This window comes from Acomys minous (genome assembly GCF_964271855.1).
Source record: "Acomys minous genome assembly, chromosome: 6".
Lineage (NCBI taxonomy): Eukaryota > Metazoa > Chordata > Mammalia > Rodentia > Muridae > Acomys > Acomys minous.
The window spans coordinates 92,578,292-92,595,423 of record NC_140487.1 but is presented as its reverse complement, the minus strand read 5'-3'; the positions used below and the strand labels follow the sequence as shown (position 1 = coordinate 92,595,423).

The 17,132-nt window shown below is 49.6% G+C and overlaps 1 protein-coding gene across 1 annotated transcript; it reads left to right on the top strand.

Moving 5' to 3' along the window:
* The first annotated feature begins 2,850 nt into the window (after window positions 1-2,850).
* On the top strand, window positions 2,851-4,678 carry FOXE3 (forkhead box E3). The gene has a single exon (XM_084785653.1). The coding sequence runs from the start codon at window positions 3,163-3,165 to the stop codon at window positions 4,024-4,026; it is 864 nt and encodes a 287-aa protein (XP_084641779.1). The 5' UTR covers window positions 2,851-3,162; the 3' UTR covers window positions 4,027-4,678.
* Window positions 4,679-17,132: the final 12,454 nt, after the last annotated feature.

Here is a 17,132-nt window from a genome sequence, read left to right as displayed (position 1 = left end):
AATTTCCACTCCTATCTGGAGAGCCATCAGTGTTCTGTGCCCTGACCTGGGCCTTTGGCCTCCAAAGGGCAATGGGTAGGCCCGCCCCAGGGCCAATCCCTGGCCATTAATCCCTCCTGCCAGCCCGAATATCCACCCAGTGTGGTCAGACAAAGGACTGCCCAGCCCAGCTACTGTGTTCCTCCCGCCCCAGGGGCTCCACTCAGACGCTGGGCCGCCTGGAATCCAGGCCCATGAGAAAGGGGCCACCTTCACTAGCCGTCTTATGCCCGGATGCTCAGCCGCATCACGTCCGGCCCAGGGCCTGTGAAAAGAGGGCCCAGCCACGCTGAAAACACGGATTAGCCCTTGGGCCGCCCCCCCTGACACAAGCTTGCTCCACTCTGGGAAGCTGGCCCAATGGAGGGGGGCAGGCAGCGACAAAGAACTGGCAAAATCTGGGTTCTCACCCCCCTTTGACTCAGCTCCTCATCCCTACTCTTCTCAGAATCAGCATAGCCAACCACACATTCAGGATCATTTATTGAACAAATATCATGCCCCAGACTATACACATAGCCTGGGAAATTGAAGGTATCTACAAAAAATAAACAAACAAAAGCCTGTAGTCAGCCATAGGATGTGGTAACAGTCCATTTCCTCCTTGGAGGTATGGCACAGAGGCTACAGCAGGGAATTTGTTGGAGGTACTTCATCCCTAAGAGACGACGAGGAGAAAGGCTAAGGCTCCATCAATCCTGGTTCTGCGTTTGAGTCCGGGTGCAGGATAGCACTGTACCAGCTGGAAAGATAGCCTGCATGTCTGTCTTCTGGTTAACAAAGGGGTAAAAATGCTGACCAAAGCCCTCGGTAGGACATCCTTTAATAGGGAAATGTCATTGCTTCCACTTGGCAGGTGAAGAAACAGGCTCGAACAAGAGGAAGCCTTGCTCACGTGGCTTTGGTAGCAGTGCTAGGCAGCCACGGTGGCTTGTCTTGCCCTCTTCTGTGGTGAGCTAAGTGATGTGACTGCACTGTCTTGTGCTCCAGGTGGCCTGTGCTCGCCACACAGGATGAAATGCTGGCGAGGGTAGAGAGAGCAGGGTCTGTCCTAACAGTCTTCCTTGTTTTGTTTGGGACATTGTTTCTTGACCTGGAAGTGCCACCTTCTTCCTTTCTGCTTCCTCAGCTCCCCTCTCCCCCATCCCTTTCTCAGCTGGGGGGGGGGGGCAATTGTCCATCTCTCTACCAGACTGTTTCATTTCTATCTCGTCCTGAGCATTGGCAAAAGGCCTGGCTCGGAAACTCCTGGTGAATGAGGCAGCTGAACCGAGTCCAGAACTGAAGGAGAGATGGATTTGGGATCTGTGTGGCCTTGACAGGATGTGGCAGTGGCCTGGGTGTTAGGACTCACTCAAAGAAGGGACGGCTACTTACCGAGATCTGGAATGTTGATAGAAGAGGAACATGAATTGAGGCGTTCTGAGACATCTGTGCAGTGATGGCTGTGAAGTGACCAGCTCGGGAGAGAAGCTGGGAAGTAACTTTGGCAATTAAAGGGAAAAATGGAGGAACTCTGCTGTAATTTATTTCTAAAGTCTATTCTCTCTCTCTCTCTCTCTCTCTCTCTCTCTCTCTCTCTCTCTCGATGTATAGGGCGGTTGAGGTTGCATATGAGTCATCGTCAGAGGGCAATCTCGGGTGTCAGTTCTCACCTTCTTTGAGACATGGTCTCTTGTTCACCACTGCCTACTGTAGGCTAGCCGGCCCACAAGCGTCTGGAGATTCTCTTGTCTTTGCCTCCTGTCTTGCCACATGAATGCTGGGACTATTAATGCCCTGCTGAGTCCAGTTTCATGTGGGTTCAGAACTCAGGTCTTCACACTTGCATGTCAAGTACTTTGCTCACCCAGCCTCTTCCCAGGCCTGCTTAGTTCTCAGGTGGAGTAGCTCTACGTGGGCCTTTAAGAGGCCTCAGGCTCTCCGGTGCTGGGATCACATATGTGTGCTAGCACACTCCACCACACTCGACTAAAGCTTCCGTTGTGAGGAATGGGGTTAGAAGAGTGGCCATGGGGCAGTGCCCCACTATTGTATACCTTGTGTGAGGCAAGGTGTACTATTTAGCCTCTCAGAGCCCAGGCTCCCTCAGACAAGAAGTTCAGATAATAAATAATACCTCCTAGGGGAGCTTAAATGCCAGTGAAATACTGTAAACTATCTACCGAGTACAAAACGCTGAACAGTGGCGGCGGCTGTGATGCTACCAGCTGAGAACAGAGCTAAGAGGGGAGCCGCTGAACGCGACGCTTGAGTTTGGGTTATGACATTTTAGGCTATAGGCCAACCTGAAGCTGGCTTTGGCCATTTGGCTTCCTCCCTGTGGTAGTGGAGGATGGCATTTTAACAAAAAACCCTCCTGTCTCTACATCCTCAGAAAGCAGTTCTTTCAGCGCTTTCCTGTGTGGAAGCGTTCGGAGGGATGTGCCTTTTGGGCACACACATTTTTAAGTAGGTGGAGTACTTTTTTACCTTTTATAGGTTCAAAGCAAGTCCACAAGGTCTGGAGTCAGGGAATGGTAAGGATGAAAGAGAGTACAGCAGGGAAGTGAGTTAGGGTTTCCAACAAAGGCAGCCTGGCTGCGCTGTCCTCTGTCACCTTTGCTCTGGTTCTCTACTGTCCAAAGTAGCCTGATGCCTCCCTGACCAGCCACAGTGGGTGCTGAGGGCTATCAAAGACAGTTCCAGCAGGGAATGAAGGCTCAGGGGAGGGGGAGGGGGAGGGGGAGGGGGAGGGGGGAGGGGGATCCTACCGCTGGAAGGCATAAATGGGGAGAGGGCAGCAGAGTGTGCTGAATGGGTAGATTTGTGATTTGGATTGACTCAAAGGGGGCGGGGTAAGGGGTGTAGTGCCACCAAATACTCCATGGGGCTGGGGCCCGAGACTGACTCAGGGATGAGGGAGGGTCTGAGAAAATTGACCCAAAGGGACTAGACCAAGGGAGGGGGATTAATGGAGGTGGGCTGCCAGACCGGGAAGGGGGGAAACAAATTATAGGGCAGGTCCAGGCCCTTTCCTCGGGAGGTGGGGGTGCATGTCTATATAAGGCGAACTTGCGACCTCCCGCTGTCCCGGAGCGAGGGCAGGGGCTCCGCATCCCTAGGACCCCCCCCCCCCCGCACATGGATGCGCACGTCGCTTTCTCGGGCTTCCCGGCCCTGCCCTCGGTCTCGCCGTCGGGGCCGCAGCCGTCGCCGCTAGCGGGAGCCGAGCCGGAGCGCGAGCCCGAGGAGGCAGCAGGCGGCGGGGACGCGGAGCCCACGGTGACTCCGGGCCCGGGGAGGCGGCGCCGGCGGCCGCTACAGCGCGGGAAGCCGCCCTACTCGTACATTGCTCTCATCGCCATGGCCCTGGCGCACGCTCCGGGACGCCGCCTCACGCTGGCCGCCATCTACCGCTTCATCACCGAGCGCTTCGCCTTCTACCGCGACAGTCCGCGCAAGTGGCAGAACAGCATCCGCCACAACCTCACCCTCAACGACTGCTTCGTCAAGGTGCCGCGCGAGCCGGGCAACCCAGGCAAAGGCAACTACTGGACGCTCGACCCCGCGGCCGCTGATATGTTCGACAACGGCAGTTTCCTGCGGCGCCGCAAGCGCTTCAAGCGCGCAGAGCTGCCCGCGCCCCAGCCACCGCCACCGCCTTTCCCCTACGCGCCCTTCCCTCCCGCGCCCGCGCCCGCGCCACCCGCGCGCCTCTTTCGCTTAGACAGCCTGCTGGGTTTGCAGCCTGAGCCTCCGGGGCCCGGGGCACCGGAGCCGCCCTGCTGCGCCGCGCCCGACGCCGCCTTCCCGCCCTGCGCTGCCGCCACCTCGCCCCCGCCGCTCTACTCGCCGGCTCCCGAGCGCCTGGGGCTGCCCCCGCCGCTGCCCGCCGAGCCTCTCTTGGCTTTAGCGGGACCCGTCGGCGCGCTCGGGCCTTTTAGCCCCGGGGATGCCTACCTGAGACAGCCTGGCTTCGCGCCCGGGCTGGAGCGCTACCTGTGAGCCGCTCTTCGTGGCGGGAGCACCTAGCGGAGCCTCCAGCGGGTGCTTGTCTCTGGGGCCCCCGCAGACGTGCAGCGTGGTGCTCACCACTGTGTCCCCTAGCCTTGCCTCGGGCTACACTTTTACTTGCCCTCCTCCGTCCCTAGGAAGACTCTGACCATCTCACCACCAGCCTGAAGCTCTCTCCAATATGAGGCCTTCGTTCCTTCTTCTACTTGTACACCCCACCTATGCACCCTCCCAGTGCCAAATCTCAAGCCCTGGAGCTGGACGGTCACCAGTGAGGACTCCAGCCCCAAGAGTCCTTGGTGAGTTCCAATCTGTGGAAGCTTTCATGCCAAGCCACCTCCTCCACCTCTGATGTTTTGCCAACCTGTCAGAGGTCAGACTCCTGGGTTCATTGCTTCCACACCATCTTCCTTCATTTACTGATACTTTTGACAAGTTTGTTCCTTACCCCGATGGCTTTGCCTGTCTGCCCTTGGTTTCTTACTGAGCACCCCCTGTCCCACACAGACACATCGGGCAGCTCTGCTCCAGGTCCCGAGGACAATTTTTCAGACTTTTTTAGGTTACACGGCACCAGGGACTCCTGACTGGGTGGGGGATTAACGGGCCTCTGTGACTGCCCCACCCCATGGAAAGCGCAGAATTAATCTGGTTATCGCTAATTTTCCAATCAAAGCTAGTTTAATTAAAAACAAAGAACTCTTTCTCTGGGTATGTTGTATTGGCTGGTAACTTGGGGGAGTGGCTGGGGAGGAGGGTGGGCCATGGGCTTCGACATGTGGTGAATCTACTTCTGAGCCATCAGGTAGATTCTTCTGAAGTACCATCAAGGAGTGATTCCACATAGCTATGCACATAATCGGGCTTGTCAAAATCTGCCCCGTGCGCACCTCACAGACGGTAGAGAGGAAATGGGGTGTGGATGGGTGAGTGCCTATCTTTGAGACTAATCCCAGTGCCTGAGAGTAAGGAAGCACAGTTAATTGTCATCAATCTAATCTTCATGTCTCAGCAAAGGGAAGTGTCCAGTCCTCAAAATGAGGTCCACAGAACTTTATCACTTGGATCCTTGCTAGAAAGGCAGGAGTTTAGGCCCCACCACAGACCTGTTGAATTATCTGACTCAGCGTTTTACCCCAAACCTCAAGTGATTAGGGCATATCATGCTGAAGGGGAGGCAGTGGGCCCAAGCTGGGGGCTCAGCCTAAAAGACAAAAGTGCCCTGCTTCTAAGGGATGAGGCTAATTCACAGGCCACCTTCCTAGTCTGAGCTTTGCTTGGGAGCCTCATTTTATGTCCCCTGCTGGACTGTGTGAGAGGGGCAGCAGTGCTGACTGAATTGATTCACCATCTGCCAGCACCAAGGACAGGGCAGCAAAGTTGCTGCCTTGGACTTGGCCTGTGACCTTGTCCTGGTCTGTGGTGCCAACCCCCAAACTGCCCTTTCCCAAGATTCCTGCTCCAACTTCCCATATGCTGATCTTTACTTGGGGTGGGGAAGGGCGGAGGAGAGGATAACATGTCACAAGATTGTCTCACGGGATGTGTCTGATGTTCCTCCACTAGGAACCAGTGTTTGAGGCTACAAGGTGGTGATGGAGGTGAGCAGGAGGGTGGATGCTAGCAAGAGCAGTGTGGATGCGGAAACCCAGAAAGACTTATTTTCATTCTTTCTTTTTCCTTCCTTCTTCTTCTCTTTCTTTCTTTCTTTTTGTTTTTTGAGACAAAGTCTTTATTTAACAGCATCAAGGATATGCCATGCCCAATAGAAACACAAACAAACAAACAAACAAACCAACCAACCCTGTATGTCTCCCTAGAGTTTACCGTCTGGAAAGCCATGTGTCATATAGTACCCTGAAATTTTTTTTTTTAACATCTTGGCAGATGTTGAAAACTAGAATGTAACCCAACTCTCTCATTAAAAAGTCCTAGAGATGGGCTGAGGAGGTGGCTCATCAGCCAAAGTACTTGCTATTCAAGCAGGAGGACCTGAGCTGGGGTCACCAGTGTCACTTTGTTTGCTCACCCCAGCAGCCGGGTGGATCCTGGGGCCTCATTGTTCAGTTAGGCTAGCTGAAACTGGAGCTCCATTTCCACGGGGGTGGGGGGTGGGGTGGGGACCCTGTCTCAAGGTAGATGGGCTGGAGAGACGGCTTAGTGATGAAGAGCACTGACTGCTCCTCCAGAGGACCCAGGTTCAATGCCAAGCACTCACAACTCTCTCAAACTCCAGTTCCGGGGGATCTGATGCCCTTCTCTGGCTTCCTTGGGCACTAGGCATGTACATGGTAGACAGACATGCAGGCAGGCAAAGCAGCCATGCACGTAAATCAAAAGAAAAGGCTATTAGAAGTTGGGGCTGGAGGTAGTTCAGCAATTAAGAGCACTTTCTGCTCTTAGACAAGACCTGGGCTCAGTTCTCAGCACCCAAGTGATGGCTGACAATCGTCTATCCTCCAGTTCCGGGGGATCTGATCCCCTATTCTAACCTCTTTGGGCACCAAGAATGCAGGTGATATGTATACATACATAATATTTTAAAACAAAATCTCAATCATTCAATTTTACCAGTGAAGACTCAGGAGCCAGATGCAGAGGTGAAAGCCTACTAGCCCAGAGAGGCAGAGAGAGCACCCAGCTGACCTTCCTCCTCAGCTCCATGCTGTCTTAAACACCCTCTTTTCTGATTAATCCCTGTCAGCTGGTTTCTTGCTCCACCTCCTGACCAAGGGTTAAATTTAATTCTGTTTACAGAGCTTTCTGTAAATTGTGTGCTAGGTGCTAGCCCACCACAAGTATTTGTTTATAGTAAACAGAAAGCTCTAGGATCAAAGACTGTGCCACACCACAATTAGAAACAGGTTTGTGCAGTTCACAATCTTGGGGTTCACAATAGGATCAAATATTCTGCAACACTTACATGCGGACAAAATACTCATACACATAAAAAAGTAGAAACCATTTTAGTCTGAAGGTGCATTTTAATGTTTATTTTATTGGTCCTGGGGATTGAACAGAGTCTTGCACACCCTAGTCAAGCACTGCACTGCTGAGTGACATCTCTAGTTCTTTTAAGTTATTGTTCAATTGGCCAGGTGTGGTGGTGCACAACTGTAGTCCCAGCACTTGGGAGGCAGAGGCAGGTGCATCTCTGAGTTCAAGGCCAGCCTGGTCTACAAAGTGAATCCAGAACAGCCAAGGATACACAGAGAAACCCTGTCTCTAAGCCCTTCCCCTCAATTTTTTTTTGTTCAACTGAAATAATCATTTAATGTCACAAGTCAAATAGTAATCAGAAGCTCACAGGTGGTATCTTGCACGGCTCTGAAAGGCTCTGCATCTAGCCCTAGCGTCAACTCCAGTGCAGTTCTCCAAATATAGTTCTTATATGTTTGTTTTGGAATATATTTCTATGCTTATATTCTCTCTTGAAGTAGTAATAAGTGAAGTTTTTCTCTTTTCCTTTTGTGATGCTGGGGATCAAATCTAGGCCCTGAGGATGTCAATTGAGTGCTTTTTCACTGGAAACACCCTCACCTCTAATGTTAACTTTCTCTTATGACATCTGATTATTTACCTCTGAAATCTCCTCCTCCTCCTCTTGCCCCCACAATCACTAACTCTGGATTAAATTCATTTTTATAATAACATTGATGTTGTTACCTTGTACAGCATATACGTTTTGTTATCTTCTAAACCGCGAGTATATAAAATTCATGACTTTCGTGTGCTCAGTTTTTAAACTTTTCCTGTACCTACCTTTGGTTTTCTGTTTTTATTTGCTCAGCTTCTATCTACGGATAAATCTCCCCCTCTCTTTCCAATAGTACAATTTTTCACAAGACCAAGTGTAGGAGGAGATTCACCGTTGTTTTCGCTGCCTGTCTTCCCTCCTTGGGGGCAGCTCTCCCAGATTTCTCTGTCCCCCAGCTCCAGTCTGGACTGGTGGTTCTCCGCAGCTGCTGTGCAGATGTCACTCAGGAATTTCTTTTCACCATCCCTTCATCTCTGTCTTATGTTGTGTCTTCTGCCTCCTGGATTCTGTATCTTCCTTTTGTCTTTGTTTATTTCCTTGTTCCAGGGGAGGTGGACTGTTTTGGAAACTACACGTCTGAAATTAAGATGGTTATTTCAACATGAGAAGCTCAATATGCACTTTGGCAGTGAAGCAGTTGCGTCAAAGCTGTGTTTCTGTAGGCTTTCCCTGGGGGAGGGGCCTAGGGAATGAGAGAGGGGGAGGTACCTCCTCAGTTCAGTATGTTACCCCTGGGGAAGCTGGGACATTATCGCGGCATGTGGGTAAGTGTTTGGGTAGGAAGATGAACCACTGAGAATTCTTTATTGTTGTGTGTGGTGTGTATGTATGGGCGCCATTGTGGGTGCGCCATGATGTGTGCGTGAGCCTTCATGTGCATGTGGAGCTCAGAGGAAGATTTTTGGAAGTCAGTTTTCTCCTTCTACCGCCGGATCTGGGGATCAAACTCAGGTCATCAGGTTTGTGTGGCAAGCCCTTTACCAACTGAGCCATGTTGCTCACTTGAGCTGGGAGGAAAGGTACTCAAGACAGAGTACACTTCCTGACCTAGGAGGTCTTGGGATGTGGGGAAGGGCGGCCTTGGACTTAGGATGGTGCGGAGCTAGTTTGAAAGCCTGCAGATCTAGATCACGCAAGAAGCCAACATTATCCTAAGCGCATGGGAAACTGAGTGCATAGGAAACTGACAACTTTGGCAAAAATACCTGGCAGATGTGTCAACAGAAAAGTTCGTCCAGGCAATTGCCAGAGCTTTGGATGTAACTTGAGTTTACTTAAGAAAGAATAATGAACGAAATGGAGGGCCCTTCCCGGGTGTGCCTGGCTTATACAAGTTCATACAAAAGTACCCCTCCGGGAGATGCTAACAGTATGGGGACAGGGAGGATTTTGCAAGATACAGGGGCTGATGTAGTATACTTTTAAATGAAAACAACTCCATGGTCCCCAAAGCAATGGGAACTTAATTTAAATGAACAACTGTTAGGGGCTGCGCGCGGTGGTGCATGCGTCTCATGCCAGCGCTCAGGTGGATATCATGAGTTCGAGGCCAGCCTGGTCTACAAACTGAGTCCAGGACAGCCAGGGCTACACAGAGAAACCCTGTCTGGAAACAAAACAAAACAAAACAACAAAACAAAAAACAAAAACAAACACACAAAACCCAAAACCAACCAACCAAACAAACTAAAAAACTGTTAGGCTAAAAAAGAGTTACTATCACAGACGACTTATATAAACTGAAAACTATATATTTAAAAATAGTGTCTTTCAAAAATAAATAAAAATTCAAAATATATAGACTTTTAAATCTGTAAGATATCGCCAACCTTATGCTCAGAAGAGCTTTTGTAGCCACAAGCTATGTAAATGGTGCTTGAAGAGACCTGAGGTGAGACAGGGAAATTACTTAAAGGGCTATTACAGACAAGGATGCTTGGTGCAGAGGGGGAAAAAGCAGATGTACAAAGCCACAGAAATAATCAACCTTGATTAAGGTCTGGCTTGACTGATTAATGGGGCTCCTAGGCTCTGTAGATGTATGAGCACAGAAGATAAAACCTTTCAGAGGCAGCTCCTCAGCTGCTCCCACAGAGGGCACCTTGCCTGGTTTACCTCAAAATGTCAAACCATCAAGAAACCTATTTTCTAGAGATATAAATTGTTCCAGAATTCAGAAGAATGGAAGGTATCCCAATTCAATATACGTGATGAAGTTAATAAATTTTTTTTTATGAGTTAATAACAAATAAAGTTGGGTGTGGTGGCACATGCCTTTAACCCCAGTAAAAGGTAGTGGATCTCTATGAGTTCAAGGCTAGCTTGGCCTACATAGTGAGTTCCAGGCCAGTTAGCCAAGGCTATACAGAGAGATCCAAAGAGAGAGGGAGAGGGAAGGGGAGGGGGAGGGAGAAAAGATAAGGGAGAGGGGAAGGGGGAGGAGAAGGGAGGGGGAAATGAGCGGGAAAGTGGGGGGAGAGGGAGAGGGAGAGAGAGGGAGAGAGACAGAGAGAGAGAGAGAGAGAGAGAGAGAGAGAGAGAGAGAGAGAGAGAGAGAACAAAGTAACAAAACTCCTAAAAATGATTAAACTCAAAAGATATCCATGTGAGGTCAAATCTTACATATGAAAGATACAAAATCCCCACAACAAAATACCAGCAACATTGATTAGAATTATTAGCTTTTTCTTATTGGCATTTTTATTTTATTTGTGTGTGTGTGTGTGTATGTGTGTGTCCCTGTGGTGTGTACATGGCTGTAGATGCCCAAAGAGGCAAGAGGAATCAGATCCTCTGGAGTTAGAGTCACAAGGTGGTTGTGAGCCATCTGATGAAGGTTCTGGGACTCAAAGCCAGGTCCTCTGGAAGAGCAGTATACGCTTTTAATCAGTGATCCGTGTCTCCAGGCCCTGGCTTCCTTTTATAAGTGTCATAGATTATCTTCTTTATAAATTATGAAATTGAGGCTTCTAAAAGCTAAGTCATTTAGCCAGGTCAAGCCACAAAGTGAATGGCTGGCTCGGGACTTGGCTCCAGGTCGGCTTCACTCCAAAGCCAGTGCCTTGCCCCTAAGGGAGAACTGAGAAGTGACCGTTTGGATGGAAAGCTTCAGCAACCAGCAACATTCCTCAGCTCACCCCAAGAGTTCCCACTCTCGTACCCACTCCCAGTTTGGTCTTGAAAAGTGTTGTTTCAAGCCAAGTGACAGCTCTTATGTTTCTCTTTTCTTGGCTCATTTTCAATTTCTTCCTTCCTCTATCTAGGTTGCCTCCTCTTTCCCCCCTAGATTCTATCTAGTCCCCTTCCTCTTTCTTCCCCATCAAATCCGTGGGAACAACAGTGCCACCTGTTGGTCATGCTGTGTGTACTTATTTGGAGCAGGAAATCTTTGGACCGAAGCCAGGATTCTCCTGGATGCCATACTTGCCTGGTGGGGATCGGATCCTTGCTCCAGCCAGAAATCCACTCGTTTGGTGTGGAATAGGAAATTGGCCGGAGTTCCCACGTTCTCTCAGAATCCCTCCCAGATCCTCAGCTTCCTCCGCACTTCCTCTTGGCAGTGCTTGGTAACTGCTCCACTGCCAAGGAAGTGGGGACGCTGGTGGCATGTGCGGTTCTAGGTACAGAGGCATACCTTACACTGTAAGAGGGAAAACTGAGGACTGAGCAGAAAACCCGAGGTCTAGCCTCAGGCCAAATTCCCAGTCAAAAGTCTTTCACTTTCTATGGTTTTGATAGCAAGTCTTAATTCCCCTAAACTCTTAGATTGGTCCTGTTTCATGGCTGAGAGCTCAGAGGCAACTCAGATACTGTCCCAACTTCCAGACTTCGGCAGACAGCCATACAGCGCGCCAAGTGCTTTACGCCATGAGGGGGCTGTGAGGTAACCTGGTCACTCACTCATCTCCAGACTGTGCCTTGGCCTCAGCCTCAGCCTCCCATGAAAACAGGAAGCACACACACAGTCCTCTCTGCCATGGTGTGATGACTTCTGTAAGTGGCAGCTGAGTGTTTTCTGCCCTATGTCCAAAAAAAAAAAAAAAAAGTGGGGCTGTTGATATGGCTCAGTGGGTAAAAGCACTTGCCACCAAGTGTGGATGACCTGAGTTCGATCCCTGGGACCCTCGTGGTGGAAAGAGAGAACCAACTCCTAAAAGACATGGTCCCTGTCCTTTCTGCTCTACTGTCTTCCTCATGAGGCAGCCTGTGGTGGATGTGTTAAGGCCTTGACCTGGGCTGCCTCTCATCTTCCAGGGTTTAGGGAGAATGGGGGGGGGGTGGGGGGAAGCTTGGGCCTTGCTTGAGGAAGACGCAGCCCCCACCACGGGCAGTCTCTGTTTCTGAGATGAAAGGAGCTCAGGCTGACTCAGGCTTCCTGGAGGAGCTTGGCTCTGGGTCGAGGTTTGAAGAAAGAGACAGTAGGGACAGCTGCTCTGCTCCCGAGAAGCCTCCTCTTCATCCGTCCACGGGAATCTTTGATCTAGAAAACTAAAAAGGACCGCTTTCAAGGCCGTCTAGACCAAGAGAAAGGGAGAGCTAAAGACAGAAGCAGGGAACAGAACAGGGAAGCACAGGAGATCCTCGGTCCTAATTAGACACACCTGCTTCCCTGCCTGATGCCCCCCCCCCCCCCCGGGGACAGTCACTGGCACCCACTAGACCTAGCTATAGAATGCCCTACCTTCAGGACACACAGCCCCCAGCTATATTTTCAGGGTGGAGTCCCATAGGAAGTATCCAGTACTCACTTGTGGATTTATTATTCTAATGTCCTGCACACTGGGGAGCCTCATTTACTAAAATGATCCAATTGTCTCTTTTGTTGTTGGATGTGTAATATAGTCAGGTGGATTTAAAAGCATCTCATGGAAAGTCTTGCTTGGGGCTAGGGAGACGCTCAGTGAGGAGAATGCTTGCCAGGTATTTTGGCTGTACATACAAACCAATGCAGATATATATTAGCCAAAAAAAAAAAATGCACCACAGCTAGGGTTGGTAGCTTACACCTTTAATCTCAGCACCCCAGATGCAGAAGCAGATGGGTCTCTGTGAGGCTAGCCTGTATATGGCAAGTTCTAGAACAGCCAGGGTCACATAGCACCACCCTGCCTGTCTCAAAGACAAAACAACAACAGCAACAGCTACAGCCAACGGAAGCACAAATGTTAACTACTGTTCCATAATTCTTTTCACCCAAAAATATACCCTGGAGCTCGGCTCAGATTCCTTTACCCCGTTCTACACGACACACTCTGCTGTCTAGTGACGGCCATTGTTTGCTTGCCCTGCACCGCCTCACAGATGGCCGCAAGAAGGTCTTGTACATACCTCATACCCACGTGCAAGCACAGAAGCAGGAAATAGAAGCGGATTTCCACTCAGCTCTTGCTAGGACACCACACTACCCGTGCGCTGGCTCTCTGGATAACTATTTCCTTTTATTTTTCAGAGGGATCCTTCTTGACTATGCGCAGAAAATTTCAGATGTCACACCTCTCCTGTCAGAGGCCTCCACCCCACTAACTTCCTTACCAGATAGTTTGGCCCCTAGATATGGTAAACTGGGGTACCTGCTTCCTCAACTCTTGGTGGGCCTATGCTCTGGCTGCCATTCTGTCCATGGTGATGGGGCCTTCTCCCTTCCAGCCCACAAACCTGGACCATAGAGGCAGATATTTATTTATTTATTTATTTATTTATTTGTTTATTTATTTATTTATCTCTTACTCCCATCTTCCAGGCCTCTGGACTTCTAGACACATTTGCTTGTCCTGTGGCTCCAACTGTGACTACTCTCTTATGATCATAGGCTCAGTCCACCTCACAGCCTTTTGGGGATATCCTGAGGTACAGTCTATTTTGGCAGGGTCTGGGGGGTCTGGGGAGGGCAAAGAGATGTAGCAACGTAGTTAGCATTGCTTTGAATGGCAGCTGCCACATTTAAAGCTGTCGGTGGGGCACAGTCACCGAGTTCTGGTCTCGAACCTGATTTTCTGGGAGATGCACTCTGAACTTGTCAGATGGGCAAACTTAGGCCCTAGAAGAGGTAGGGACACCGTTAAGCTCACAGGGGAATACAGAAGTAGTTTTAGACTTAAAGCCTGGGTCTCTTGTCTCAGGTGCCCCTGCCTCCCACTAGCTGCAGACCAAACCAGGAGGAGGAGCATGGCATTTTCCTGAAAGGATGAAGCTGGCATCCGCAAACATGCCAAGATCGGAGAGACTGGCAAGGGACCTAGCTGGGGCAGCTTGCCTTGCAGTTGGCTGGGTTTCTGTGCTGCGTGCGTCTCAGGCGTCTCTGAGCTGACTGCTAGAAATATCTTTGGTCCTAGTCCAAAGCCCAGCTTCCTATTTTACAAGCAAGGATGTGGGGACCTTAGAGATTATCTGAGAGTGATAGGAGGAACATAATGCGATGGCCTGAACCCTTCTTCCTTGCTTTACCTGGAGGCCACTAACACACTCAATGATTGCCCAGTCTCTACTTTGGTAACAGGAGCCCACAGCCACCAAAGTAAACTCCACCTGACACACAGCATTTTCCTTGTTTGAGTTCACAAAATATGTCTCACCCCAGCTCTTTGGCTCTCCTTTGCCAGAATAAGTCTCTCTGGCCCAGATTAGCCCTGTATTTACTGGATATGGTGACTGTGTCTACCCTTTTCAGGCTAACAACCCCAGGCCTTTCCTTTGTGTCTGTAGAGCACTTTGCCACCCTTCTTGTATTAATTAGGGCTATGTTTTAGTCTGTGAATAATAGCTGGCTTCCCAACCTTATCAGTGGCCAGAACAGTCTGACTTTTCTGCCGTTTAAACATAGACCTATACAGGCATGTTTTAGTGATCGCCCCTGTAGCTTTGCTCTTGGTGAAAATGAACTCCACTGGCAAAAATTCAATACATCTTCATTTAGCATAAGAGATTCTGGAAAGTGGAAGGAACAGCTGGTTCCAGGCCCTGAATTTTTGTTATTTTATCAAGCTTGCATCACTCTTTGTGGACTATTTCTCTCTTGGTGTGGGCTTTAGAGTCAGACAGCATCTCCACCTGGCAGCAAAGATGACCCCTGGCAGCTCTAAGCCTGGGTACTTGTTTTCCAGTCTCCTGAAGAAGCATGTTTCTCAGAGTCCCATGTTGCATACATCTCAGAGTGCTACAGAAGACATGGCCCCAAGTCTTAGTATCCATATCACAGGCATACAGTAAGAGCGACCGACTCAGCTTAGGTCATCTGCTGTTTGACCGATCACCAGGCCTTACTTAGACTAGCGATGTTATGTTTGGACCCAGCTGGGTTGCTTCTCTGTTTCTGGAGCTAAGTGTGAAGTAAACAGCGTTGAACACACCCACCGGACCACACAGATGACAATCCAAACCAAAGCAAAAACAAAACAGGGAAAGACTGAAGCAAAGAGCACAGAAGAGAAGCTCAAAGACAGGCCAGGGATCGGGGCCAAGGGTTCCAGTGTCGGGCAGAGTTGAAGCAATGCTACACAGACTTCTCCAGGCTGTCTCCCTCTGCTCGCTTCACCAAGAGGGGAGTCAGAGAGGAGACCCTGGGTTCTTGAGACCGACCTTTCTGCACAGACCCTATGTGCAGAGGACACAGGGGCCAGTCTTGTTCCGGACATTGACTAAGGGGTTCCAGTTCTGAAACCAGAACTCTTGTCACAGCGAGTCTGACCGGGGAATTGTGTTCCTCTGTCCTTCAGGGACGGGTGATGGGGAGACCATCTCTCTTCTCAAAGCACACACAACTGTACTCATGGCTTAAGCTTGTTTTCTGGGGGGATGGGGACACTCAAGCAGAAGGCCAGATCAGCTATAAAACGCCTTCTATCTTTTAATTCACACACACATACCCATCAACCAAATGGTTATTGTGTGTCAGGCTTTATACCTGGAAGAGGGTAGAATTATTAATAATAACAATACAATACATTTATGGATCCCTTTGAAAGTTTGGGGGCACTGGTTTAAGTACACATATGTTATCTTACTTAGTACAACAGCTCACTGAAGTAGGTACTGTTATTCTCAATTAAAAAAAAGAGAAAAGATAAGGACAAACACAATATAATTTTCGTTCTCAAGCAGCTCACGGTCCATAAGAACATCTGGAAGGCACACCCAACAACAGGGGTCCCTTATGGCTTTGGGAGCACAGAGTGGGGGGGCCCTTCTCTTAGGAAGCCTAAGGGATTGTAAGGGGAGTGGCTCAAAACAAAAACAAAAATAAACAAACAAGCCGGAAAAACCCTGACTTTTAAGAATAGACTAAGAAGCGTCAGGAAGAATGAGTCAGGCTGAAGGTGAACAGGGAAGAGTAAACCAATCAGGTTAGGGGCAGGGCAGGGCTTGGGGGTGAGGCTGTGGGTGGCCTGTGCCTGGACACAAGCCTAAGTGAAATAACCCTGCAACTGTTTCAGGCTGCTGGGCCCGAGGCCTCAGGCAAATCAGCGGTAAGTCACACTTCCCTCTCTGTACCAGGAGTGGACCTTCGATGGCTCTGGGGTCCACCTGAAGGTGGGTCAGCAGGAAGGATCTCAGGCCCCGTCCTTCCATTGGCAAAAGAAGGCATGGTAGGTGGAAGAAGGTGACGTCTGTCCAAGTTGAATCCGCTCCCAATCATCTCCTGCCCCATCGTCTCGCCCACATAATACACTCAGCCAAACGTTGCATATCAGAGCTCTTCAAAGTAGCTCAGCCCTGTCTGCTGTGTTTGGGAACTTGGGGGTGTGTGATGGTGGGATGGGGTGATGGTAGGGTGGAGTGTAGTAGTGGGAGTGGGATTCTGCTCTCTCAGCACAGCAGCCTTGTCTGATTTCTTTCTGGCTCCATTCTGGAGTACCGACTCACCTCCCCAGTTCACATCAGAGTGGCCCCTTCCCCACATTATGTGATTCTTCTTCAGGTGAGAGAGAGAGAGAGAACACTGGCCTGGGAAATCTGATCTTAAACTTCTACTTCCCACCTCTACTGCTAATCCACTATGTGACTCCCAGGAAGAGCATTTGTCTCTGTCTCCATTTCCCCATGTGAGAAATGAGCCTTGAAAAATCTAAGTCTAGGGCTGGAGAGATGGCTCAGAGGTTAAGAGCACTGGCTGCTCCTCCAAAGGTCCTGAGTTCAATTCCCAGCAACCACATGGTGTCTCACAAACATCTATAATGAGATTTGGTGCCCTCCTCTGGCCTGCAGGTGTACATGCAGGCAAAACATTGTATACATAAGTAAAGAAATCTTTAAAAAAAGAAAGAAAGAAGAAAGAAAGAAAGAAAGAAAGAAAGAAAAATCTAAGTTTATAGGGGAATTCAGAACATAATACTTTCTGTGGCAGACCAGTAGGGCAAGACCCACCAAAGTTGCTGAGGATGCTGGGTCTTATTACCACAACTCACAGGCCAACAGGAAACGGTGCAAATAGCCTGCCTCTAAGTGCACTGTGGATACATGTTCCTAGAATCCAGAGAGATCATGGCTTAAAAAAAATCTCATCATGGGGTTTCCACCTACAGAAAAATAAACTTACCTGCTACCTTCATCTCTGAAAAACTCA

Bases quoted from the DNA above. Each gene is read 5' to 3' on its own strand.
- FOXE3 (XM_084785653.1), top strand. From the start codon at position 3,163: ATGGATGCGCACGTCGCTTTCTCGGGCTTCCCGGCCCTGCCCTCGGTC.